The sequence below is a fragment of the Carassius gibelio genome, chromosome A20 (genome assembly GCF_023724105.1).
Source record: "Carassius gibelio isolate Cgi1373 ecotype wild population from Czech Republic chromosome A20, carGib1.2-hapl.c, whole genome shotgun sequence".
Taxonomy (NCBI): domain Eukaryota; kingdom Metazoa; phylum Chordata; class Actinopteri; order Cypriniformes; family Cyprinidae; genus Carassius; species Carassius gibelio.
This window is the reverse complement of record NC_068390.1, coordinates 3,112,101-3,139,451: the sequence shown is the minus strand read 5'-3', so window position 1 is coordinate 3,139,451 and position 27,351 is coordinate 3,112,101. Positions and strand designations below refer to the sequence as shown.

General features: G+C 35.7%; 1 protein-coding gene across 2 annotated transcripts in view; it reads left to right on the top strand.

The window, feature by feature from the left end:
• Window positions 1-7,484: 7,484 nt before the first annotated feature.
• LOC127938312 (mRNA-capping enzyme) overlaps window positions 7,485-27,351 on the top strand; it is an 80,617-nt gene continuing 60,750 nt past the window's right edge. The window contains exons 1-8 of one of the 2 annotated variants that reach the window (XR_008148663.1): window positions 7,485-7,836; window positions 8,443-8,552; window positions 8,800-8,903; window positions 10,060-10,148; window positions 17,336-17,411; window positions 24,749-25,001; window positions 25,124-25,233; window positions 25,878-25,979. Coding sequence is in view for 1 of the 2 variants with exons in the window: in XM_052534844.1 (XP_052390804.1) it covers window positions 7,773-7,836; window positions 8,443-8,552; window positions 8,800-8,903; window positions 10,060-10,148; window positions 17,336-17,411; window positions 24,749-25,001; window positions 25,124-25,233; window positions 25,878-25,979 (908 nt within the window). In the remaining variant the exon portion in view is untranslated. The remainder of the gene's footprint in view (window positions 7,837-8,442; window positions 8,553-8,799; window positions 8,904-10,059; window positions 10,149-17,335; window positions 17,412-24,748; window positions 25,002-25,123; window positions 25,234-25,877; window positions 25,980-27,351) is intronic. The other variant, XM_052534844.1, reaches the window with a different exon arrangement.

Genomic DNA, 27,351 nt, shown 5'->3' with positions numbered 1-27,351 from the left:
ACAGCATTCAATACAGTATGTTTTGCTTATTTGTGTTAATGCACCATATTGGCATCATGTGTCATGATCTGATCATTTGTCAAAATATCTTGAAATGTGCAGTGTAACACAATGAACTCCATCTAAACCCACTTTTTTTTAAAATAATTGTATTAAAATTGCATGTTACTGAGTGCATACTATTTTACAGACTACATGGAATATTTGTACTTTTAATTAAATTTTTAAGACCTCAGAACCACTACAACAAACTAGAAAAAAAAAAAAAAAAAAAAAAATATATATATATATATATATATATATATATATATATATATATATATATATATATATATATATATATATATATATATATATATTTAAAAAGTGAAAATTGTGACTTAACTGAAAAGCCATTACTTAGTAGTAACAAAAGATTTCAGACTTATGAATTTAATAAAGTTTCATATGATTCCAGAATAAATACACCAGTGTATGAGAGCATTAAAGTGTCCGTTTCCAAAGTGACATGTCATTGGAGAAGACAGTAAGTTCATTAGAACTAATTTTCAGAAATAATTTAGAGGAAACATTTAATTTGTTCTTCAAACAACTATTGAGATTATTTATTTTTATGAATATATTGATGCATTATGGATAAGGACATTGATACAATACATTATTATACATTAAATTAACTTTTGGTTGATGTTTTTCTTGTATCTCCTGAGTTGTGTGAATTACAGTGTTTATGGAAAATAAAGTTTTTCCTGACCAAATTTTCAAGTGAAGCAGTGGATTCTCTTATTTTTTAAAGCTTACATTTTTAATTGGCAAGTGGAGAACACAAGTCATCTCACCTTTATTTATACAATACAGATTGTCTTAAAACAGCTTCATAGCAACAAACAGAAACATAACAATAAATGATGCAAACTTTCTTTAGATATGACTGAAACTCCAATTCTGCTATAAAGCAGCTCTACAGAAGTCATCAGCATCATTATTCGGCTTTATGCAGTTCAGTGCAGTCAAATTAATATTAACAAATTAATATTAATATTACTGTATATTTATAGTGTCAAAAGTGACTCCACTAGATGACAGAAATGGGTAAACCAGGCTGAGTCTGGGGACCAATTTTTGTCTGGCCTAAATTAATGAAGATGGTGTTATTTACTCCGGCTCCGGGACACCACAGACCCTGGGTGCACACGCAGCGGAAGAAGTGAGCCAGGCTCCGGGAGTATTCAATATTTGTTAGTTCTGTGTGTTTTTTTTAGGGTTAGCATCATCTGAGGTCCTCTGAGGGGTTGGCATCATCTCTTCTCAGGTGTTCTGGATCCAGACCGGAGCTTGTGTAAATCCTAGTTACCACGGGATGTAAATCCGTGACAAAACAGAGAGACAAATAGAAACATCATTAGCATAGCTGCTGTTCCAACAAAATCAAATTAATTCGTTTTACCCAAGCTAAATAATAATAATGCGCATTTGATCAGATACTACTGCAGTCACAAATTATGAGATGCATTATTCGAATGCTTGGCGAAAGAGATGCATTTTTAATCTAGATTTAAACAGAGAGAGTGGGTCTGAACCCCGAACATTATCAGGAAGGCTATTCCAGAGTTTGGGAGCCAAATGTGAAAAAGCTCTACCTCCTTTAGTGGACTTTGCTATCCTAGGAACTACAAAAAGTACAGCATTTTGTGACCTTAGGGGCGTGATGGGTTGTAACGTGGTAGAAGGCTAGTTAGGTACGCAGGAGCTAAACCATTTAGGGCCTTATAGGTAAGTAATAATCATTTGTAACCAGTGTTGGGTATAGTTACTTTGGAAAGTAGTTAGTTAAGTTACAACGTTACCATCTATTAAAAGTAATCAGTTATGATACAGTGTTACCTATTCATAAAAGTAACGCGTTAGAGTACTCATGCGTTACCAAAAATTAAAAGCCGTTTGCAGCGGCTCACACATGACAGACACAGCCCCCGGCCCCTTTAAATGCACCTAGAAGTCGTGACTCCCGACAATGAATAACGTCAGTCATCCGACCAAATGAACACTGCAGGATAACAATAACAGGAAAGACAGTCAGCAATCGGCTATTCCACATGGCGTTTTATTTATTTATTATCACAGAACATATTATTAATCAAAATTCGCACCTAACGTTACCCAGCCCAAGTAGCCTAGGCTACTGTATATTATGAGCACCACAAGATAACTCCTGATTTTTCTTTAACTTTACATAATGCAGTTATCAAAGTACAAGTATGCTTACTTGTAAACACAACCTTAAACAGGTTTGCAGATTTAAATCCATTTAGAAATGATGAACAACCAGCCAGCCAACGATCTAACAGAAATTAACAGCTGCCTGTCAGACAAAAATGATAACAAACCGAATTAAATCCTTCACTGCCACACAGGCAAATGACAAATCGCTTAATAGCCGAACTAATTATTATTAAAGTGTCACTCACAGTCACAAGCCTAAATTCGCTGTAACACAGTCCTCTTACATTTACTCCTCAAAGTATTGAATAAAACGTAGCAGAAGCAGATTTTCGAAACGTTTGTCCGACAGTCGATTTCTTTTTCGTTGACAAATTGAAAATAATGTGCGTACTTCCATAAACCAAACGCTGTCCTCTCTGCCATCTTGCCGGGAGTTCGAAAAAAAAAACCCACACACACACAGGGTCAGGCGCAGGGCACAGACGCATCACAGCCATTAACTTCACGATCACAGAGCTTCGGCTCCGCTGATACATTCGCAGGTGGCACAGTAGACCTAGGACTACTGTCTGACAAAAAGCAGGCTGCAGTCGGGATTTTCCTTTCCTTAAAATAACGGATTACTTTTTTAAAAAAATAACGAAGTTACTGATTACTTACGCACGAAACTAACGCTTAGATCCTGCCCTTGAATACCTGCATAGTTTTGTAATCTATCTATGAGTATGTCATAATCTATGGTGTCGAACGCAGCACTAAAATAAAACTAGCAATGAGATGTAGCCTTGATCTGATGCAAGAAGCAAGTCATTATTAAATTTAATAAGTGCAGTTTCTGTGCTGTTGTGAGGAGTGAAACCTGATTGAAATTCTTCATACAGATTTTTTGCAGGAAGGAGCTAAACTGAGCAGACACAACATTTTCGAAAATTTTTGACATAAATGGAAGATTTGAAATGGACCTATAATCTGCCAGTTCACTAGGATCTAGTTGTGATTTCTTAATAAGAGGCTTAATAACCGCCAGCTTGAATGGTTCTGGGACGTGGCCTAAAGATAGCGACGAGTTAATGATATTGAGAAGCGGTTCCTCGGCTACAGGTAACAACTGATTCAGTAATTTAGTGGGTACTGGATCTAATAAACATTTTATTGGTTTAGATACAGTGATACAATACAAGATACAATAGATACAAGTTTATTTAGCTCTTCCTGTCCAATAGTTCTAAAGCACTGCAGTTTATCTTTGGGTGCGATGGATGAAACTGAAGTATTAAAAGCTGTAGAATCTACATTTGTTATTATATTTCTGAGGTTATCTATTTTATTAAGAAATTCATAAAGTCATTACTATTCAATTTATGGAATATTTTAATCAGCTGGTGCCAGAAGTAAAAATTCAATGCAATTTCTGCATTGACATTTGGGGTATAAGCCATAAAAACGTAACCATACATGGTAGACTTAAAACCAGCTACGGCTGTACTAAGCGATAGTATATGCTCATATAAACGCAAAAGGATCATGGGGCACTAACCTTGTTTTGACATAAATGCCTTTTATTCGCGATGTCTTGGCTAAGTACTTCATTACCCATATCCTGAACAATCCCACAATCCCACAGTGATGCAGAACACTGAAGATCATTAAAAAAATAAAAATAAAAAAAAATAAAAAATAAAAAACCTGTGTTGCATTTTTGCACGGTAGACTTATCAATGCAATCATGATCTCCTTGGCTGCCATGAGAGTTTTGCAGGGAGGTGGGTAACTTTAGTTAGCATTATCTTCAACTTTAACTAGGCTACTGTAGCCTTCATATGGTATGAGTCACATCAAGCATTTTATAATGCCACTGTCAAAACAATATTTTTTGTTATACCTTTTTGTGCATTTACTGAACATTTATGTAATGGCAACGACATGTGTTGACGACTGAGTGGTGATTGCAGTCAGGTACAAAGCACTGCACCATGTTGCTGACGTTATTGTTAACCGCTTTCACACATGCACACAATATAAAATACACAATGATAAATATAAAAATCAATACACAATACCTATATAAAACACTATTTATTTACACGATTAATACTGAAAGAACTGCTATTACTGCACATTCACTATATAAAATAAAATTCACTGGAGGAAAAAGTTTGCGCGAGCGGCGGTCATCAGATTTGGAAGTCGCTCAAAAGGCTCGTTCGCGGTTGTGGCTCCAGTCGAATTCAATTAGGCGCGGTGGTTTATGGGATGAGTAGTTCCTGCGCTCGAAATGAAAATATGTACACAGTCTTGTACCTTTGACTTTTTTTGGATTTTCTCTTAATTTTTTCACTCGAAATGATATATGCTTATGAGTTCAGCCGTAGCTGGTTATCCTCACACATGCTCTAAAACTCTTTAGATACAGATTTTTCCGAAAGTCAATGGGAGAAATGAATGGGAAATTTACTTCCGGCACCAGAGCTCTCTCTGGCTGTGGACGGGACTGTGATGATGCAGGGTTTCCACAGTGGAGCCTGAAGCTCCGCTGCGCGTCACTAAAACATGCCCTTTACACGCCTCTCATGAGCAATGTCATGCGACCTCATCATTTCTACAACAAAGTAATCAGAGAACTTTACTAGGTAAATTCCATATTCATAAAGCTACATTTTCCAAATCAAGACCATGTTTTAAATTTTTCCAAATTGAAACTGTTATATATTTTGAGTCTCTTAAATTTGTAAAAAAAAAAAAAAGAAGAAGAAAGCTGTGTCAATAATTGATATATACTCAAAACTTTTCAATTGAAAAAAAAAAAAATATATATATATATATATATATATATATATATATATATATATATAGATATAGATATTTTTTGTGTAATATTTGTTTTACGAACTGTGATGCTTGTATTTTTGTCATTTGAATTACTGTGATGTTTGTATGATTGTTAATTGAATAATAAAAAAAGAAACAAAGTAATCAGAAAATGAATACGAAATAAGTCACTGGAACATGCATGATCACACACGAACATGATAAAAGCGGACGTTTGTTTGCATGCTTTGTTAAATATTTAAATTTAAAAGCATCGATGTTTTAACTATAGAATAAGTGATACATTAATCATAAAGATTTTATTTTTCAGGACTCAAAATTAATCACACATAAATACACTTATTTCTATTGTATTTATTTATTTTTAATGCTTATGAAAATAGCCTGCTTATTCAGTCGAGTCTGTTTCTGTTTATTTGTAGCCTTTAAGTCACATTTAGAATAAATGATAATATCTCGATTGTCATAAAAGCTCCCAAACAAAAACATTATTATATTTTTTTATGATAGGCAACGTGGAGCTTAACTCTCAAGACGAGACTTGTGACAGATAATAAAAGTTACTATAAATACACGATTGTGATAGAGAATAAGAAGCTGACATCTGATTTCCTCAAGCGGTCATATTTACCATGTTTACTATGGTAACGTTAATGTTTAGCATGCACTTTCTTTTAAATCGCTTAAAATATTTCTGCCTTGTTTAGTGATTATAACCCACATCAGATTTCAGATTGCAGTGCAGACGCTCTCTATTTTTATAAAAGCTCCCGAACAAAAATCATTATTATATTTTGATGATATGCTACGTGGAGCTAAACGTTTGCCATTAGCCAGCACTTTTACATTTTCCAAGATGTCAGGCGCTCTGGCTCCTGGTAAACATTTGACTATGGTGGCTGGTGTCTCTATATTCACGTTCTGTACAATAGAATCACCAATAACTAGAGCACTTTCATCAGGTTTCTCAGTGGGTGGATCAGTGAGTGAGAACCGGTTTAATGTTTTGATCGGAACAGAAGAGCGGTGTTTTGACCCATGAGTATGCCGCCTCACAATGTTCTCTGTCAGCCTAACTATTTCCCTACATTTATCACATGTGAATCCCTCATCTGCGACAGAGATAGATAAACTGTACATGTGGCAAGAGGTGCAAATAACAATAGCAGGAGAAGCCATTCCAGAATACTTCGCGCCATGCTTTAAACTAAAACCACACAGACTGTGGAGAATTCATCGACCAGCCTAAAGAAACTGAACCTGTTTTTGATTGCTTTTGTTTCAAACTAAGGAAACCAAGCTGAATGTTACTATGGATTGGGTTAGTCCAGGGATTCCCATCCCTGTTCCTGAAGATACACCAACAGTAATTGTTTTTGATCCAACTGATCACATCTTAAGTACACATCCAAAATATGTGATGTTGGTGTACCTCCAGGAACACAAGAGGTTGGAGTTAAGATTACTCCATTTCTCTTTCTAATATTGAGTGTGTGTGTGTGTGTATTTATTTTATTTTTTTTACATTTTTAAGGTTGAAAAATCCTATTAAAGGGAATGACACCACACTCGACGGGATTCGCCTTCACTTCACGGAGTCTAACGGCTCCTTAAACTCATTTACAAAGCAACGGAGTAAAGAGCTGCTGGCTTGATGATGCAAACAAACCGCAGTTCAGACCCAAAAAACATAATATAAATGCATAACAGCAGGGGCAGGGGGAGCAATTGAACTCGGGTGCAGACCAGACAATTGAACCAAGTGTGAAAGCACCCTTACTGAAACTGACTGCAGAGCTCCAGACTACATTTGCGACTAAATATATTATGAATAACATTTTTGCTAGGAACCATATAAATGTATGATATGATTTTAAAATGTGCATGTAATTCCTTTTTCCCACTTGTTTTGCATCACATCATTTGTAAAAAAATATAAACTGATGCAATGCTCAGTTTTGCTGGGAAAACAACCAGCACTAATGGTGCACTTTCTAAAAGCAAATCTGTTTGTGGTATTTGCGTGATTTATACTTTATACAGTGATAAGGGCTTTAGCAATAATTGCAACATAAATTAGATCATCACATGGGTATTTAGTTCTCACTTTAAGTGAACCTTAGTTGCCATGACATCTACAGAGAAATGCATTACAGTAGGACTGAAAATAAAACCCATTTATTCTGGCGCAAATAATTCAGATTCGATTTATTTTTGTCAAGTCGAATTGCAAGTTCCTAGAGATTGGTTTGCCTATCTCTCTATCTATTTATCTATCTATCATCTGACTATATCTATCTATCTATCTATCTATCTATCTATCTATCTATCTATCTAACTATCTATCTATCTATCTATCTATCTATCTATCTATCTATCTATCTATCTATCTATCTATCTATCTATCTATCTATCTATGTGTTTGGCGCCCCCTGCTGGCCGCGTGTAGTGTCAGCTCTCGGTGTCGGTGTGTAACGCACAGTCCTGCGGGATAACGTGAAGAATTGACTTCTGTTTTCTCTTGAGTTTGGTTTGAGAAGCGGACGCCTCATGGAGCTCATCTCATGACTGCCGACCCGAGGAAGAGCCTCTGTACAGCGAAACTGTTGATAGAGTAGTGAACCGCTACTGAACCGGGGTTTGTGTGACGGGCCCAGAGCTGATCACCGGAGACAGACCCGAGCTCCGGAGCAACGCTCGTCGCGTTCAGCAGCGGGAGCATGGCTCAGACCGGAGCGCCTCCGCGATGGAAGAACTGTCCCAGAAGAGGACAACCTGTAGCTGGTGAGCATCTGTCAGATACTTGTAAACAAAGCTGCTCTACTGATACACCGTAGTCTGGGCTTGATCATAGCTCTGACTCTGCGTCTGACGCTGCGTCTGAATAAACGCGAAAAAAAGCCACCCAATGATAACTTAATAACGTGTGTTTTTAATCAGGCTCATGTACGACGTCAAAGTAGATACAAGGGTCTCTCTAAACTTGTTTATTTTGACTGGTTTCAAACTGAGTGGCTAGCCAGATTAGCTCGCTGCACGCAGGACAACACAAGTACGTCACTCGATGCGAGGCGGGGGCGGGGCGTGTGTTCGAATTCAACTATGACGCGGGCTTAGTTCATGAATATTCATTGCGTGATGTTACGTCCGGCCTGCTGATTTGCTGAGAAGCAGAAGTACGTATCGAATCCTACTATGACGAAGGCATTACAAAAATAAACTCCAAAGATGATTAGGCAAAAAAAATAAATAAAAAATAAATAAAATAAAAGGAGACAGGTGTCGCCTGTGACATAATTAATTGAATACCCCAGCAGTACTCTTTGTAAGGGTTTGCTGCACTAAACCATCATTGTGAGTGTTTATTAAAGGCATGATGTCTCTCCACAGGTAAATTTCTGCCCATGAAAACCATGCTTGGACCACGCTATGACGATAAAGTCCCGGAGGAGAACAGGTTTCATCCCAGCATGCTGTCCAACTATCTCAAAAGCTTAAAGGTATGGACATTCCTCTTAAAGGAAGAGTTCGCCCAAAAATAAAACAACTCTATCATCATTCACTCACCCTCAAGTTTCTTTCAAACAGCTGGTGGTAGCCATTGATTTTCATAGCATGGGGAAAAAAATTAAATGCAGCTACCATCAACTGTTTGATTAATACAACATTCTTTAAAATATCTTCTTTAGTTTTGATAACAGAAAGAAATGCCTGAGCGGTGTTAATGTGATGCTGTCCTGTCCGCAGGTGAAGATGGGTCTGCTGGTGGACCTGACCAACACCAGCCGCTTCTACGACCGAGCAGAGATCGAAAAAGAAGGAATCAAATACATCAAACTTTCCTGCAAAGGGTATGTGAGCGACAGAGTCGTGTGAAGTGTAATGCACCGCTGTTTCTGGGTCCAAGCCTCAACTCGTTTCAGCTATGAATAATATCTCACCAGCTGTTTATAACCACTGTGGGTCACACTTCAGTTATTAATAGTTAATAAGGTAGTTGTTAAGTTTAGGAATGGGGTAGTATTGAGGAATCGTTTTGAAAATATTGTGAAAAAAAATTAATGTCAAAGGATTAATTGCTATTAATCACATCCAAAATATAAGTGTTTGTTTACATGATATATGTATGTGTGTACTGTGTATATTTAATTTGTACATATAAATACACACACATGCATGTATATATTTAAGAAAACGTGTTACGTTTATATATTAAATATATTTATAAATGTAAAAAAAAAAAAACGTGTTTGGGTCAAAATTATAAATTTTTCTTTCATGTCAAAAATCATTAGGATATTAAATAAAGATAATGTTCGGTGAAGATATTTTGTACATTTCCTACTGTAAATATATCAAAACTTATTTATTTATTAGTAATATGCATCGCTAAGAATTCATTTGAACAACTTTAAAGATGATTTTCTCAGTATTTATATTTTTTTGCTCTCTCAGATTACAGATTTACAAATAGTTGTCTCTGATCCTAACAAACCATACATCAATGGAAAGATGATTTATTCAGCGTTCAGATGATGCACAAATCTCAATTTCATAAAATTGACCCTAAAGACCCTTTTGTGGTCCAGGGTCACAAATGATATAAATTATTCGAATATAAATATACGCATGTACATATTTTCAAAATATATGCTGTATGTGTGTGTGTTTCTATATACATAATAAATATACACAACACTCATACACACATATATTGTTAAACAAAAACCTATTTTGGATGCAATCAATCACAATTATTCATTTGAAAGCACTTACGGTAATAATGCCGATAATTTGAAGATGTTGTAGGTCCAGTGTGAATAAAGGACACAAATATAATAAAACAACATCTTGATCAGACAATACAGATGTTTTTTTCATTTGCTTAAATGTTAAACACAATCTGATCTGATGGCGTGCTCTGAGTCCCAGCTGTATGTATTCAGGGCTTCGATGTGCCTCAGGATTGGAGAGATGATATTTATTTGGTGTTTGTGTGTGGTTCAGTCACGGTGAATGTCCCGCGGTGGAGACGACAGAGATGTTCATCAGGCTGTGTGAGCACTTCATCCAGAAGACGCCCACCGAGCTCATCGGTAAGAGCAGCCGGATCACTTCTCACAGCTCTGCTTCATTATGTTCTTCTGTAGCAACATAGAAGATAGTTGTGCATATAGTATTTAGAGGAACGGTTCGACACCAAACACCTCTGTGATTCTCAGTGTGATGAACATAAACACCACACGGCAGATTTGAGTGCCTTCACATCACGTCTGGTAAAAAAAGAAATACAGAACTCTAATTTCTTACCATGCAAATAATCAAAAAAGTGGATTTGTTTCATATTTATTGTAAATAAATGAAGATCATCAACATATAAATGAAACCATCATCTTAGCAGGGTAAGTGAATACAGCTTGATATATACAATCTAGATAAGAGTGGATGTAAGAGATGAAAGTAAATTATATTTCATGCAATATAATAATAAATAGGAATAGGAATATGGCTATCTCATCATGTCCTGATAAATGAGGCATCATGGGAACTAAGTGACAGACTTTGAGTGATTGACATGCAGCAGTGAACTCTGTGAATAATAATGTACAGTATTATACTGTGTGTGTAGATGTGTATGAGATCTGCAGACATTAACGTTTGACTCAAATCAAAGTGACTGCCAATAACCAGGAAGTCACCAAATGAAATGAAATTACTCAGATGCTTTATATCACAGCCCTGAAACACACTTCTGTTCAAAGGTTTGGGCTCAGTTAGATGTTTAATGGTTTTGACATCTCCTCTGCTCACCGAGCCGGCATTTAATGGGACAGAAATACAGTAAAACAGCGATATATTATTACAATATAAAATAACTGTTTTCTGTATGTTAAAATGTATTCCTGTGATTAAAGCTGCATCTTCAGTCTTCAGTGTCACATGGTTCGTCAGAAATCAGTATAATCTGCTGCTCAAGAAACATTTCTGGTTGTTATCAGTGTTGAAAACAGTTATGCTGTCTTCTGGAAACGAAACGAAAAAAGATTATTTTGATGAAAAGAAAGTCCAAAAGAACGGCATTTATTTGAAATTGAAATCATCTGTAACATCATAAATGTCTTTACTGTCACCTTCTGTCGTAAATTGAATGTGTTTTTATGGAAAAACAGTGTTAATAAAAAAAAATATATATATATATATATATATATATATATATATATTTTGTCACTTGGGGCTGATATGTTCCACCCCTGACCAGCGAGTGTGAGTTTGTCCTGTTGGAGGCGCTCTCGAGTCGCGTTAATACACAGAACCTGCTAAAAGAGAGGGAGGAGGTGTCACTATCACCACAGCAACAGTGTGAGTGACACTGCAGGGGACATGAGCTCAGGGACATTTGGGGAAGAGCCAGAGGTCAGGGCTCTGAGAGGAATCACTGTTATTAATCAGGGAAATCAGTTACACAGAGCGTCTTCTATTCGATATCTACTCTCATACTCTCCTTCACACAGAAAAGCTCTCAGATAAAGTTAGAGAATGTGAACAGGATGCCTTTTAGATTTTACTACATTGATTAAAAGAAATGAATTTGTGTTTGCAGGACCTATGATTACTCGTGGAGGGAAATTATGCTGTTATTACTTTATTACATAATAAAACGAAAGATATTCACTTGGCAGACAATAAAACAGGCTAACAAAACCCAAACTATTTAGAGAACAGCCTATTACAATTTTAGATGTTAGTTTTTTATCAATAACTTTATTTAGCGAGGATACATTAAATTGACCAAGAGTGACATAAAAAAATATAAAAATAATAATAATAATAATAATTCTGTTTCAGATAAATGTTCTTTTGAAGTTCCTCTTCAGCAGAGAATCCTGTGTGAAACATGGCTTACACAAAAATATATTTTCTACATTGATGATAAGATTATTATTATTCTGATTTCTGAAGATCATGTGACACTGAAGACTGGAGGAATGATGCTGAAAATACAGCGGAGCATCACAGAAATAAATTACACTTTAACAGTATATACACATAGAATCCAAGATACTATTTCACGATATTTAACAGTATTGTAGATCACATGAACACAGCCTTGGTGAGCAGAAGAGACTTCTTTAAAAACACCAGAAAGTCTCACAGAGCCTACACTGTTTTTTCCTTCTGCATTTACCACAAACATCACATGGTAGTGAGCCTCTGTTTCTGCATCTGTCATAAACGACTTAAAACTATTCCTTTCTCATATTTTATTTTTATGTGGGTTTCCACATAGAAAATACTCACTTTTGGGATCCTGAATTCAGCTTCATGGTAAATGCTCCACTGAGGTAAAGACTGTTAGTTTGTAGCACTGGTGCTTTATTTTCACACAAAACCTGTGTTTTACTTGCATTTGAACCTTGCCAAATGTGAATGTTATTTTTTATGTCGTTTTCCAAATAGCAGAATAATAGTAAAGTCTTCAAAACAATGAAAAACACAAATGGTGTTATGAGATTTATGGAGTGACCCAGAAGTATGAAGCAATATCTTATACATGGGTTTGTTCTCATTATAGATTCCCGTTTCACGAGGTGCATCCTCTGTGTTTTCCTCCCTGTTGTCCATCAGACATCAGTTGTGTCGTGAGTGTGTAAAGGTGTGATCACACAAGCTAAATTTCGGCTACATTGTGAATGCAAATTGCAAAAAAATATATTGTGTATATTGTCTATAGTGACGATGTGTATATAAACACAGCTCAGACTGGTCAGAGTGATGAATATGAACCACCAACTAGAACCTGGTGCAAGATCTGTCAATGGAAATAAGGCAAATTCACAGCTTTTTTTATTATGGTGTGCATAGATACATTATTTGTAATAAACTCTTCAATATTAAGTTAAAAATAATAATTGTACATTTTAAACTGCATTCCATTTGAATCTTTTTTTATATATATAAAAATTGTAGTTTTGTAAAGAAATGAATGCATGAATAACACTCGTCTACAAATCTAACTGAAGGCACGTGAGCGCAGGGCTTTATATGGAAAGGTTTTTACGATCAGCTTGCAGCGTGTCGTGTCGAGTTGTGTTTGTAGAGTTGAGTGACACCCAGGATCTTACGTCTGTGATGAATGAATTTCAGGTTTATTCTTAGGAAACTGAATTGTTATGTTTGGCGTGGGTGGGTTCATCAGCTGTAGGTATCTCAAACTGTCACGAGACTTGTGAAGCGCTGTGGGAGTGTGAAGAGTAGCGTACGCTTCAATTAGACAAAAAACTGTTTACAACATTAAACAGTTCACATGACAACTGTTGCTAGGGTTGCTGTTAGATAACACACATACTGACTGACTAATATGATATTTCTTGCCCCACTTATACACTCTTGTGCATTAATTCATGTGTATGATAATGTAATGTGTCTGACAGTAATGTTAACATTTAATGTGTATATTATTTTTTTAACAAATCAGTGGAAGCATCTTATTTCATGAAACACTGTCATGATGAACACTTTATAAAGACTGATAGTTGATGCTCCAGTGGCTGTTATCTCACGCTTGAAAAAGTAAAGATTATTCAGATGCGTTGAGGTGTTTATGTGTGGATTTGTCGGCGAAAAAAAAAAAAAAAAAAAATTAATTTTCAGTATGACTAGCCAAGCTCTGCATCACATATCAGCCTGATATCTAGAATGTGATCTATCAATATCTTCAAATTTATCACAGCTGATGAAAAAACCTAATTACTTGGTTCACTGCAAGTTACTTAACCATATACGGTAATTGCAAATGATGTAACATTTCATTATATGTAATTTTAAAGTATAATAATATCACATTTCTGTTTTTGACACATCACATAGAATTATATATTTTTTAGTTTGCTTTCTTCATATTTTTTTAAAGTGTATTATAATGGTTATTAGTACATTTCAAGGTTTGATAGTTCAAGTAGACTGTATTACTAAATTAAATATACAGTTAGAAGTTGTAAAATATACAAACACCAAAACATATGCCTCCCAGTAATTCTTAAAACTGTATTTTTTTTATGATTCCTGGCAACCCCAGCTGTCTGTTTTTAATCTTAAAGTGATGTATATTTGTACGGTGCAGGCTCTGTGCTGCTGAATATGACCAGATCCAGATCACTACCCATAATCCTCAGTGCTGTTCCTCCTACTTGTTCAGGGCAGTTTTGTTGTGTTTGCTAGTTTTATCATGCGACACCATAAACCCCCTCAGAGGTGCTGAAGTAGATCTTCCCATGTTTAAACAACACTTCAAAAGCAGAAAAGGCCCTTAAACTCAGACGTCATTGGAGCTGAGCGTCTGTGGAGTGGCTGTTTGCATCAGTGCGGTATAAAAGTTTTAGTTCAATCACTATCTAGTGCCTCGGACAGCTGTGGGCTGTGGTATAAAATCACTTTGATGAATGTGTGGCATTTGCTGCGATTGCCTCTGATGAAATTTGTATTTTTGTGCAGCTAGAGGCCACAATACAGCTGCATCCATGTGAGGACACTTTGATAAGAAAGCTCATTAGTCACGTCATGTGAGTGTAAATATGATGTTTACGTGAAGGCAGGCGATCAAGAAGCTCGGGGGAGTTTGTTCATTTTGCCATCGAATGTGATGTATGTTTCTGGAAACGTTTCATCGGTGCACGTTATTTTGCAGTGTTTGTCTGTCATAATTTTTCATAAACCCGCACTACCTCTGAAATGACTTTTCTTTTCATAGTCTTTCCTAGGCTATGGGCTAATGTCAATCAATAGATATTGTGTAAAAATGATGTAAACCCTTTCTGTGGATTTCGCTGCTGGTGGGTCAGATCACTGCTGTTACAAATCAAGAGCATTTATTTCCTCAATCAGGTGTCATCAACTGGTATATATCTCGCTCTAATGTGGAAGAACTGAAGATTGTTCATTAGGATGAAAATGACAGGAAGCTCTGTTCTGTGAATCAGCCTAACATGTTTTGTGTGAATGGACCAGTGCAATGTGGTGAAATAACTGCGATTGGTCATAAAATGTTAAAGCCAATGCTGTGTGTCAGATTGTTTCATAACTCAACTCATTTGGCTGCCAAGTCTGTAAATTCACAGACTGGCAACTTAAACTTAAATCTTACTTTAGGAATAAAAACAAGGGGTACCATCGAAACCCCAGAACAAAAAATATGTACTGTGTACTAGGACTGTCAAAAATACATTGGCATGATAACAATCTACAGTACATTTTTGAAGAAAAACAATGTATTAGTCAAATTTATCTTTAACTTTATTTTGTGCTTTCTTTTTTTGGCCAAAGAATCAAAAGGAAGAAATACAAGCATAAGGAGATGGAATGAGAGATTGTAACCATAACTGTACAGAAGCATGTGGAAATTATTTACTATTGATTGGCTTTTTTAAAGAATCTAAGGCCCTGTCCCAAATGGCGCACTTCATGTGGACTTTCGGTGTCCTGGACTTAAACTGTGCGTGCTCGCCGAGTCTACGAGTCCATAGGCCGTCCCATTCAGCATTTTAACGCTCTGAATTGTGCTCAGCAAGTCCAAAAGTCCTGAGTGTGCCATTTGGGACAGGGCCTAAAAGACTTCACACTGCTTCATCGTCTTGTCATGAGTGGCGTTAAGGTGAACTAGCGCCACCTGCTTTGTTGGAGTGTGAACTGGCCAAAACGAAATTACGCAAAAGGGTCGATTGCTTTACGGCAGCAACAAATACATGTGTGAGCTTTCCAGTGGTCAGGTCATCCTTCAGCGATACATTGGCTGATATTTGGCATTTCTTAAAGATTGGCATTTAGCCGGTGTGTCAGAAGCAGGACTATAGAAACCCATTTCCGCCAAGTTAATTGTGATTAATCTTGACTTTATTTGTCGCCATTGGGAGTTTCCATCACATAATTGCAAGGAAAGTTGCAATTACCTTTTCTTTTTTGTGGTAGAAACTGACTTCAATATACAAGACTTTTATTCCAATTCTCTCACAAGTCTCTATTAATTTGCTCTCTTTGTTAAACAAAGACTGTAAATGGTGTAGGAAAGAGTTTTATAGTGCTTTCTTTTGTATTATTAGTTATAGAAAGGCAAACGGCATAATATTTGAGACATTAATTGTTTAATGCAAATGTTTACCTTACTCAACCTTTGTCAGTATTCAGCAAATGCACATTTATATAACTTAAACAAGTCTTTGAGCATCTAATAATCATTTAATTTAATAACCTTGCAAACATTCAATTACATCCTTTTTAATTAATTTCAATCATTTCTTAATTTAAATTAAGATTTTAATTTTTTTTAATATATAAATATTATGTAACAATTATTGGTGTGTACAAAGTTGTATTTTGTTTAAATTAAATAGTGATATCATATATATTGGCTTTACATTGACTATAGTCCACCATGCTCATGAGATATTGGCATCATTCATCAGAAAATCAGTATTGGTCGACAACTAAATATATATCGGAACAGTGAAATCACTCACTTAACTGTAGGAGGCTCACAAAAATACACAAAATGACATAGTGTAGCTTGAATTTTTTTAAATATCACATTTCTCGTCAGTTGTAGTATATTGCAACCCAATGGCTGACTTTGGCCTGTTTTTCATTACTCTTTGATTTTTACCCTGATGCAGAAGAGGCAAACTCAAAACAAAAGTCCAGCTCTATGAAAGAAACGCTCGGAAAGCCCTTCCAGCTGATGACTGTAATTATCTTAATAAGTTCACACAGCTATGTGCAGAGCAGAGTTCAGCACTGAGCGCTGCACATTTATTATGTGTATCAGTGAGCAGGAGAGGAACCCTTATGAAAATTAACCATGGTTTTACTACAAATAAAACCAAAAAACCATGGTTACTGTAGTTAAACCATGGTAACCACAAATTAACCATGGTTTTGCTATATTAACCATAGTTTAACCATGGTATTTGTAGTAAATCTGTGGTTTTACAAATGGCAGTCAATACGCCAAAAAACCATGGGTTACTACAGTTTTACTATAATAAAACCATGGTTATTTTTCGTAAGGGAAGGGCTTTGTTCTGTCATCAGTTCCCACTGCATCACTCCAAAGGCCAGCCGTCCCGTCCTGCTTATACACACAGACTGCATAAATAACCAAAAATGATGATATTGATTTCAGTGAAGGATGAAAATCGTTCATGTGTCCAGAATGATTGGTTTGGTGGGTGGGCTGTGAATAATGTCTGATTCAGTTGTGTTGATGTCACTGTTGTTGTTCTGTCTCCCGCAGGCGTTCACTGCACGCATGGCTTCAATCGCACTGGCTTTTTAATGTGTGCCTACCTGGTGGAGAAAATGGACTGGAGGTTAGATAACACACATGAACACTCACTCAATCAGCACATGTAGACAGGTACAGAATAATTTTTATTATTTTTTTTGCCCACCAGCAATGGAAAATGGCAAATCAAGGAACCAGAAATGGCCTCCTTTGCACAAGCAATTCATTGCTTAAAATATCACTTAAAAAATAACTAAAGTATCCAACAGGCTAATTTATACCGATACGTCATTAAGATTCTTCCTTGCCATTGTTATTTATAAGGGCTAAGCACCAGTTGTATCTGTTAGTTTTAGTCTACTTCTTCCACTTGGGAAGCCCATAGAACCACTAGCAGGAAAGTTATAAAATTTTGCACACAGATAGAGGACAGTCTCAATGTTAACTAATTACTAATACTAATACTAAATAACTAAAGCTAATTTGGAGTCTCTATCGCAAACTCTGGCATGTTAACAAATTTGATGAAAATTCGCTCAAAAATGGACATGAGGCTATCTCTTCGCAACACAGCAGCACCTACTGGTCAAAGATATATAAAACATTTACAATTATACTTCTAACTTCTGACCGACCAGTTTTGCCAAAATCATAAAATTGACCTTGTTAGATTCGGAACAACATAGCGAGTCGAACGATTCCTAATTTTCATTTGTCTGCCTTTTTGGGTGTTGGCCTGTAAAATGCTATATCAACAAATGTCCTTAACAGGGGTCTCCAATTCTGCTGCTGGAGAGCTACTATACTGCAGAGTTTAGCTTCAACCCTAATAACATTCACCTGAACCAGCCAATCGATTTGATCTTTTGATTTGATCAATTGATCTTTAATATCTTGCTTTGATATATTTTAAAATATTTCAGTTTCATTGTTCTGTGTCAAGATGCACACCTTTAATTTTTTCTCCTAAGGCATTTGTGTAAAAATATCTTAATTTAACTAAGGGCCTAGTCCTGGCTTAAAGGGGTCATATGATGCGATTTCAATTTTTCCTTTCTCTTTGGAGTGTTACAAGCTCTTGGCGAATAAAGAAGATCTGTAAAGTTACAAATACTAAAGTCTCAAATCCAAAGAAATATTCTATTATCAAAGTTAAGATTTTTCCACACCCCTCTAATTGTAACACGCCCCCACATCTCTACGTCATGATGTGGGAAGATTTGCATAATGCCGCTCAGATGTTCACGCAAAGAAAGAAGGCGTACAAAAGAAGTGAATGAATGTAAACTTTGAGTGAAAAGACCGCAAATCAAACACCTCATTACTGTTGCCTCTCTGTGTATCACTCAGAAATCAGAGCTTTGCAAGAATAATTTCACCTTGATAATACATCATAAATGTTCTATTATTTATATATATTTAAAATGCGATGATTTTACATTTGCTATTTGCTACGATATGATATGAATGAATGGAATAAGCTCAGTGCGCTCACCAATCAAACAACTGCGTTGCGCGTCTGAGTCTCTCAAAAACCAAACCAGTTCTCTCTCAAGAGTAGGCTAATAATGAACTTATATACGGATACATTTTCTACTTGTCCTGCATGTTTGCATCTTTATCTTTTGCTGGTTTGTGCGGCACACACGCATCTGCTTAGTGAAGTTCATTAACATTAAGATTCGCTTAAAGAGTTCTGCGTAATGAAATTGTGCGCATTGAATTGATTCAGTCGTGTGGAAATGATCACTTAACGTTTGTCATGACATCTCTTTGCTTGAATGATAAATATTATTTTAGAAATTAATAAATATTATTAGTTTAACATGACATACTTGTTCAGTGATAACTATGAAAAGAAGATAGGCACAACAGTCTTATCGAGTAACTGTATGACGTTGTATCCGAATGTAGATAAAACATTTTTTGTGATTGTTACAGATACAAATAGTATAAAATTTTGACAATTTTCAAATGTAATCGTTGCATAAGGCTATGAACTTATAAGTGTTTATTGATAAAAAAAAACTATTTAATGTGTTTTCATTTACTATAGCATTAACCACGAGTAGGCTAGTCGAGTAATTTTTAAATAAAAAAATTTACTAGTATTAATCAGTAATCTGCAACGCCTAGTATATAGTAGCCTGTACAAACATCACAGGGGATTTATCATTAACACTTGTTTCTCTGGATAATGTTATATGAAGCACCATTACTTCAAACGAGTTATACCTGAAGCCTGACCTCTGAGAAAAACTGAAAATGTTGTTATAAATTGTAGCAACACCTCCCTCTTTACCTTTTGGATGTGGCTCATGTTTATAAAAGTAATCTTGGGGGATAGAGTAAGTGTCACAAAATGTGTCACAACAATAAAACTAATGTTATAAAACAGGTTTTTCCGACTTTGAATTTGAATTAGATGAGCCAGTGGAAGCTGCTGCTGCTTATATCAGTAACTGCTCATCAGCTGAATTAGTTTAATGCAACAAGTTTTGATTTCACTGTCAACCATAAACAACCTACACGTCTACACTGATTATAGCTCATTGCAACAAAAAAACTAACAAAAAAACCTTTCAAAGATTCCAATCAATGAAGCTGTCTGCACTGCAAGCACCTGTCTGTGACACGGGAGACAGAGTAGGCTGTATTTTTCAGCTATTATATAGATTTTTATTGGCATCTTAACACTCATGAAACCTTTCCATTGTTCATTATAACGGATAAAAGGTTCTTTGGATTATTGAAATGTTCTTCACCTTTTAATATTTATGCTGTTAGTCTCTTTAAGGAGCCCTAATTGGTTCTTCTATGGCACTGCTATGATAACCCCCTTTTGGAACCATTTTAAAGAGTGATTCTGTGGGACTGCAGAATCTCTACTGACATATTTCTACTGTTGAACAGTACACTCACACCCTAGTAACAACAGAGAGCCTTTACCCAAACCCACACCTACAGTGTCAAAAGAAAGAAAAGGTGCCGTTTACTTTTGTTACACACTCTTGGCTATGGATGAAATGGTATGAAAATGTCATATGATGATTATAGTGACCAAAATGAGCACAGTTATCACTGTTATTACACTATTCTAAAAATATGCTGGAAACGTTCAAAAAGTACTCAAGTCACAACAGATAAAAGCACTGTTTACTAAAATGTACTACATTCAGATTAAGTTTTCACAAACTTAAAAAAAAAAAAAATATTATACACCTCACAAGTCATTTTTAGGAAAAGGATCAGTCAAAATTAAGAAAATAAATAAATAAAGCATTTTATCTGCTCCATAACCAATTCTACATAGGCTACCTTATTAGTTATGATTTTTAGATCTAATGGATAGATCATCTACTGGTTAAGATTTACAACAAATGTTTGGTCGCGTTTTCGCATTGGTGTGAATAAAAACGGCAGATATGCTGAATGAAAATGTAACTCCACTGTCTGACAGCAGGTGGCACTGATGGAACAGCAGAAATAGAGTTGTTTCCATGGTAACCTCTGTAAACAAAGCAGCTGGTCTTATAAACACTGCTTTAGGCATTGCACAGAGGGAAGACCAAAAGCAAATGACATTTAAACTTCTCTGAAGATAGTCGGTTCCCCCTAATGCATTCATAGATTTCATTCATTCATACATTCTTTCATATGATTTATCTTTCAGCATTCATGTCGTCTCACAAAACAAAACTTACGCCTCTGTGACTTTTTATTTTTACATTTTTAACTTTGATTGATGCTGAGCAGTACGTATTTACTATAAGTTTTCAAAACGTGCTATTCAAATATGATTTTAATGATCATTTATACATGAAATGATTAAATTAATCGTCTGGATGTTTAATGTCAAACCGATAACCGTTTGCTATGATGCTTTTTTGTCATGTTCTCTATGTCATAATTACAACGGGAAACTCTGGATCTACTCAGTGGGAAGCTTGTCATTTAAAGTATCACGGTGGAAGATATGAAAATATAATTGTCTTTTAGTCAGGTTTTATGTGACAAACTTACCCATCGTTCTCTGTGGCATCACGATAATAACAGGAAGCACTAATAAAAACGTAAAACATTGCGTTGTTCTGGTGATCAAATGCCTCCAGTCTTTGTTTATAACTGAAGAAAGAAATGTGACAATCAGTTTCACTCTTACAGCAAAAAGTGTTCCTTTTCCAGAAGAGATTAGAAGAACCCTGCTGACGTCTTTCACTTTCGAAGAAGTTAAAAGTCATTTCTAAGTCTCTGAGTCTCCAGCAAACTTTCACGTTGTAATCTATAAATGGAAAAGCGTGGAACAGTAGTAGGTCTTCCTCGGAGCCATCTGTTGAAATTTCAATGAGAGCGCATTAAAAAAACATGCTTAGAAGTGAAAGCTTTGCGTCTATCACCTACGGTCAGTGTTCATGTTTGTACAGAGAAAGCGACATGGGGAAAATCCTGAGCAGAATACAAAGCAGTGCTAGCTAATGCAGACTCACCTACTGTAACATTGTCAACTGATTAAAATCCAAATTGGACTCTTTTTTTTTTCTTCAAATTTTAACAAGAGAGGTCAATGAAACTGAAGAAAAAAAAATGAGATGGCGTTTTTTTTCCTCCTCCATCGTTAGTACAGTCTGGGTTCGGTATGTGGGTGTGAGTTCATGAACGCTGCCACGGCGAAGGCTTGGATCATGAATATTAATTAGGTTACACAGTCTTTGCTCTGTAGGCCTTCCTGATTAGCTGACAGGCAGGATTTGGAAAGAAGGATTGCCCCATGAATATTAATTTCTGGTGACTGGACTGGATGCTCTGGGAAGCTTGCTAACTGATCAGCATGACCTAATTAATATTCATGAACTAGGAAGCAGTCTGCCAGTCAAATTGCAAAGTACTTGAAGGCTTCATGCCTTCATTTGAAGTTATATAAATTAGGAATATTTACTTAATTTAGTTAATGTAAATTGTGTAGCTTTATTATCATAATATACAATAATAACTCTTACTTTTAGTGATTCATATTGTTGCTAGCCAAAGAATAAAGTTAGAATTAGGTCATTCTGTATACTGTACCCAAAGTATTTGTGAATATTCATTAATATAGCGTGCCCCAGTGTTTGTGTGCTTGTAAAATGATTAAATATACAAGATATGAACTAACTAGGTCATCCGCAGTAGTCCAGTGAGTAATGTCATGTATGAGAAACTGCTTGCAAAAATATGTGTGGAAAAATGCACATTACACAATCTTTGCTATTTGTATCTATGTCATTAGGAACTGTTGCGCTGTTGGACAAATATAGATTCAAGCTTAGAGTGAGCAACAAGAGCTCACCAATTCCACAGAAATATTGTGCAGCACAACTGTTTTCAACATTAATAATCAGAAATGTTTCTTGAGCAGTAAATCATCATGTTAGAATGATTTCTGAAGATCATGTGACTCTGAAAACAGAAGGAATGATGCTTCTATTGTATAGAATATTACACAATATTACAGTTGTATACGTATATTATGTTTTTCAAAAAAAGAAAAATTCTGTACTGATTAGTTTTTACAAAGATACAGTTAATCAAATAAATGCAGCTTTGGCAGACAAAAGAGACTTAAAAAAATCTTAACAAGCACAAATTTATGGTAGTGTGCATACGCATAATCTTCTGTTACATATTTTTGTTTTGTCGAAGTAAAAAGCAAGTTTCCTCATGTGTGTGGAGGCCAGCGTGTTGAGGTCAGTCTGAAGACTGCAGATGAGTTTCAGTGAATCTGAGATCACTGTGGTTGTTGTTCTTGATGTGTGCCCGCACTTTCTCACTGGAGTTTTTAAAGGAGTCAGTATTTTATACTGTTGTCTGAGGTCCACTTATGAAGTTTGTATTGTTTTTACATTCAAAAACATCAAAATCAATAAGCAAAAGGCTATTTTCTCTTCTGGTTTTGAGGCCGGCTCGAGAAACGCTGGTGTTCGCTGGGCCTGGTGTTAATAAAAGCTTTTATTCCAGTAACAAAGACGTTTTCAATTCTGATATTCTTTTAGGACAATGTCAAAGGCTCAAGCTGATTTCTCAATTCATGGCCCCTTTTATGCTTTTTTGTGAAGCTAAAAAGTGTTAAGAAATAGAATTGATTTGACTGGTTTTGAGTATATTTCATCGCAGCTCTGTTTTGGTAGGGTTTTGAACAGCACTGAATATATGCTAAATGCAAATAATGAAATGCTAACTAACCAGTTAATCGTTCAAATTTAGGATATAAAACCATTTCAAAACATATTTATTTCAATAATGGTACTGTTTTGTGTTGTCACTAGGTTCACATTTCGTTCCTGAAGCTGTGTAACAGACTATAAGAGGAGTTCCTCTAGAGCCTCTTCCACACCTGCTTTGGCTAATCCAAACTTCATCACATTCAGCCAAGCATGTTAGAAAAGGCTGGGTTGTATTGAGGAGGGGTTTTAAATGTTTAATTGTAAACCTTTCACTATACTTTAGTTTTTATTTTGATCCACAAGTTCATTCAGCAATTTATCTGTCATCTCTAGGGTGACTTGGCTAACACATATCGTATCATGTTATAAGACTGAGGCAGAATTCTTCGGTTTGCTTTTGTGGTGATGCCATGAATATAAACATGATATCTGGCAGCAAGGTCATCTGTCTTATCTCATATTCACTCATGCATTAATAATGTTTATTCAGGAGACGCTCAGCTTTATTGTAAGTGAGTGATTCCATTGAGATTTGAGCACAATTCAATGGTACTTTTTTTATTTTGCTATTGTTCTTCAGCACATTTCAGAGGTCAGTGACATTTATCACGGTTAAAAAGTCTTTTTTAAATTGTTTAAATATTTGAATCTTTGCACAAAATTTAAATACATTTTGTAATTTATATTAAATGATGTATAATTCACAATATACACTACACAACAAAAGTTAGGATTTTTTTCAAAGAAGTTTCTTATGCTCACCAATTTGAACAAGAATTTATTTAATCAAAAAAAAAAAAAAACTGTAATACTGAGAAATATATATCTTTATATATATATATATATATATATATATATATATATATATATATATATACATATATATATATATATATATATATATATATATATATATATACATATATATATATATATATATATATATATATATATATATATATATATATATATATATATATATTACAATTTTTTCTATGTGAACAACAGTAGTGTAATTTATTTCTGTGATGCTCCGCTGTATTTTCTGCATCATTCCTCTAATCTTCAGTGTCACATGATCTTCAGAAATCATTCATTTTCATTGAATTAATCAACAGCTGTATTTTACTAATTGTATATTTGTTCATGTTTAATATTGTGCTGCTTGTGGTCACTGAAGCCAGTGCTGGAGCTCTTTCTGATTGTGTGTTGTGTGTGTCAGTATCGAGGCCGCCGTGGCAGCGTTCGCTCAGGCTCGGCCCCCGGGCATCTATAAAGCCGACTATCTGAAGGAGCTCTTCCGCCGCTACGGGGACGTGGAGGACGCGCCGCCCGCCCCTGCTCTCCCCGAATGGTGCTTCGATGACGAGGAGGATGAAGATGTGGACGATGATGGAAATGCTGTCGCTCCGGGCTCCGAGCCCAGCTCCTCTCACTCCAGTCAGGGCAAGAAGAAGAAAGAACGACTAAAACTGGTGATTCAAAACTCGTTTCAGCACCTTCAGTCATAGTCAGAACTGACTCTGTGTAACCTGGTCTGTTTAGTGTTCTGGGTGTGCAGATGTGATGGGTGTGTGTGTGCTTGTTTGTGTCTCAGCACGCTGTGTTTCTGGAGGGAATGTCTGTCAGAGGAGTCACTCAAGTCACGTCACAGCCCAAGCTCGGCCTGATCCAGAGGAAGTGTCAGGAGTTCTCTGAGTGGGACAAGTGAGTCTCTCTGTGTGTGTGTGTGTGTGTGTGTGTGTGTGTGTGTGTGTGTCACCACCCACAGAGTCTTTCCAGCTGTGAGCCTCTGTGACTGAATGTCAAGTAATCGAAAATGTTGAGATGGTGAGGACTGTAAGTGTGTGTGGGGCACAAATAAGACTTAACGTCTGAAGTATTTATTTATTTAAAAAAAAGGCATAATGTAATATCATGCTTAACTTTCTGGCTGGATAAAAAAAAAGCATAGGTCTGGGACTATGTTCTCTTTTGTGAGGTTGGTTGAAAAAAACTGATCAGGTTGAAGTGGACTAAATAATCTTCCTTTTTTTGCTATGATATTTTTACATTGATTTACATGTAAATCAATAACATGCTTTTAGGAAATAGATGTCTTTTCATTTCATGCTGATTGAACATGATCCAAAGAATATGTATTTGTGCTCTGAAGTGCCTGATAAGTAAAGGAACGTATGTTGTGCTCTATTAATGGAAAGTGCTGAATTCTGTCGTGAGTTATTATCCTGATGAAACGAAGCCATGATTACTTTCATCGATGAGTGGAGATCAATTATAAAACAACACAGCAATGTGTCCAATAATCCCGTTAGTTTTGTTGATGTGCTTGTCTTCACGTGTCTTGTCAGATCGGGGTTTCCTGGTGCTCAGCCCGTATCGATGGACCGCAGGAACATTCGTCTGTTGGAGCAGAACGTTTATAAAGTCAGCTGGAAAGCAGACGGCACACGGTGAGTCCAGCGCCTGAAGCTCAGGGGACTGAAGGAGTGCTACGCTAACACACTAGCACAAAGGCTCAGAGCTAGTAGCTAGCTTCTCATGCTTGATTTCAGTGCTGTATTCTGAAATGTGTCAAAACCAGTGTTGTACCTCACTATAAAAAACAAAGATAACTTAAAAAGAGATATTCAATTATGACTTTTTTCTAAATATTTTTATATCCATATTGTAGTAATTTATTTCCAGAGGACCTTCTCTCTAACTCTTCCAATTAAACAGACTACTTTGGCTGCTGTACTTTTCTACATGCAAATATAGTGCATGAATTTGCTGATTACTGAATAGATGTTATGTAAATGTGAGAGGTCATATGTCAAGTCTCATTTAAACTATAAGTTGTTTTTGCAGCTTGGATTAACTCATGATTTCATCTGGTTTTTAGTTTTTAGTTCCGATATTTACAAAGTTTGAGGTCAGATTTAGAGGATAAGATTTTTTTCAACATAAGTTAATAGTTTTTATTCATCCTGGAAAAATGTATCATGGTTGCCACTAAACTAAACTGTTTTCAACCTTGATAATAATCAGAAATTATTATTATATTATTATTATATTATAATATTACAGCAAATCACTTATATATTGTAAACATTATTTCACATTATTTCTGAAAAATGAAAAAAATAAATAAATACATTAACAAAAAATAACATAAATAAATAACAAATAAATAACAAAAAATAATAAAAAAAATAAAACAAAGAATTTTAAAATTTGAAAATGATTTAAAAATGTACTTATTTAAAATAAATTAGAAAATGATTTTACATAAAAAAAAATATAGTGCAATCAGTTTGGACATTGCACAGTGCTCATCCAATAAATGCACAGCTAAACAGATGAGTTTTAAGTCTAGATTTAAATGTGACTAGTGTTTTAGCACATCTGATCTCTTCTGGAAGCTGATTCCAACTGCAGGCTGCATAGTAACTAAAGGAAGACTCCCCTTTGTTTTGTGTGAACCCTTGGTATTTCTAACTGACTCGATCTTAATGATCTGAGTGCTCTGTTAGGTTTCTATTCAGTGAGCATATCTGCAATATATTTCGGTCCTAGGTCATTTAGTGACTTATATACGAGTAAAAGTACTTTAAAATCAATCCTAAATGTAACTGGAAGCCAGTGTAAGGACCTGAGGACTGGTGTGATATGCTCAGATTTTCTGGTTCTAGTCAGAATCCTGGCAGCAGTGTTCTGGATGAGCTGCAGCTGTCTAATGGTCTTTTTGGGAAGGCCAGTGAGGAGCCCATTACAATAGTCCACCCTGCTGGTGATAAAGACATGAACAAGTTTCTCCAAGTCTTGACTGGCAACAAAACATCT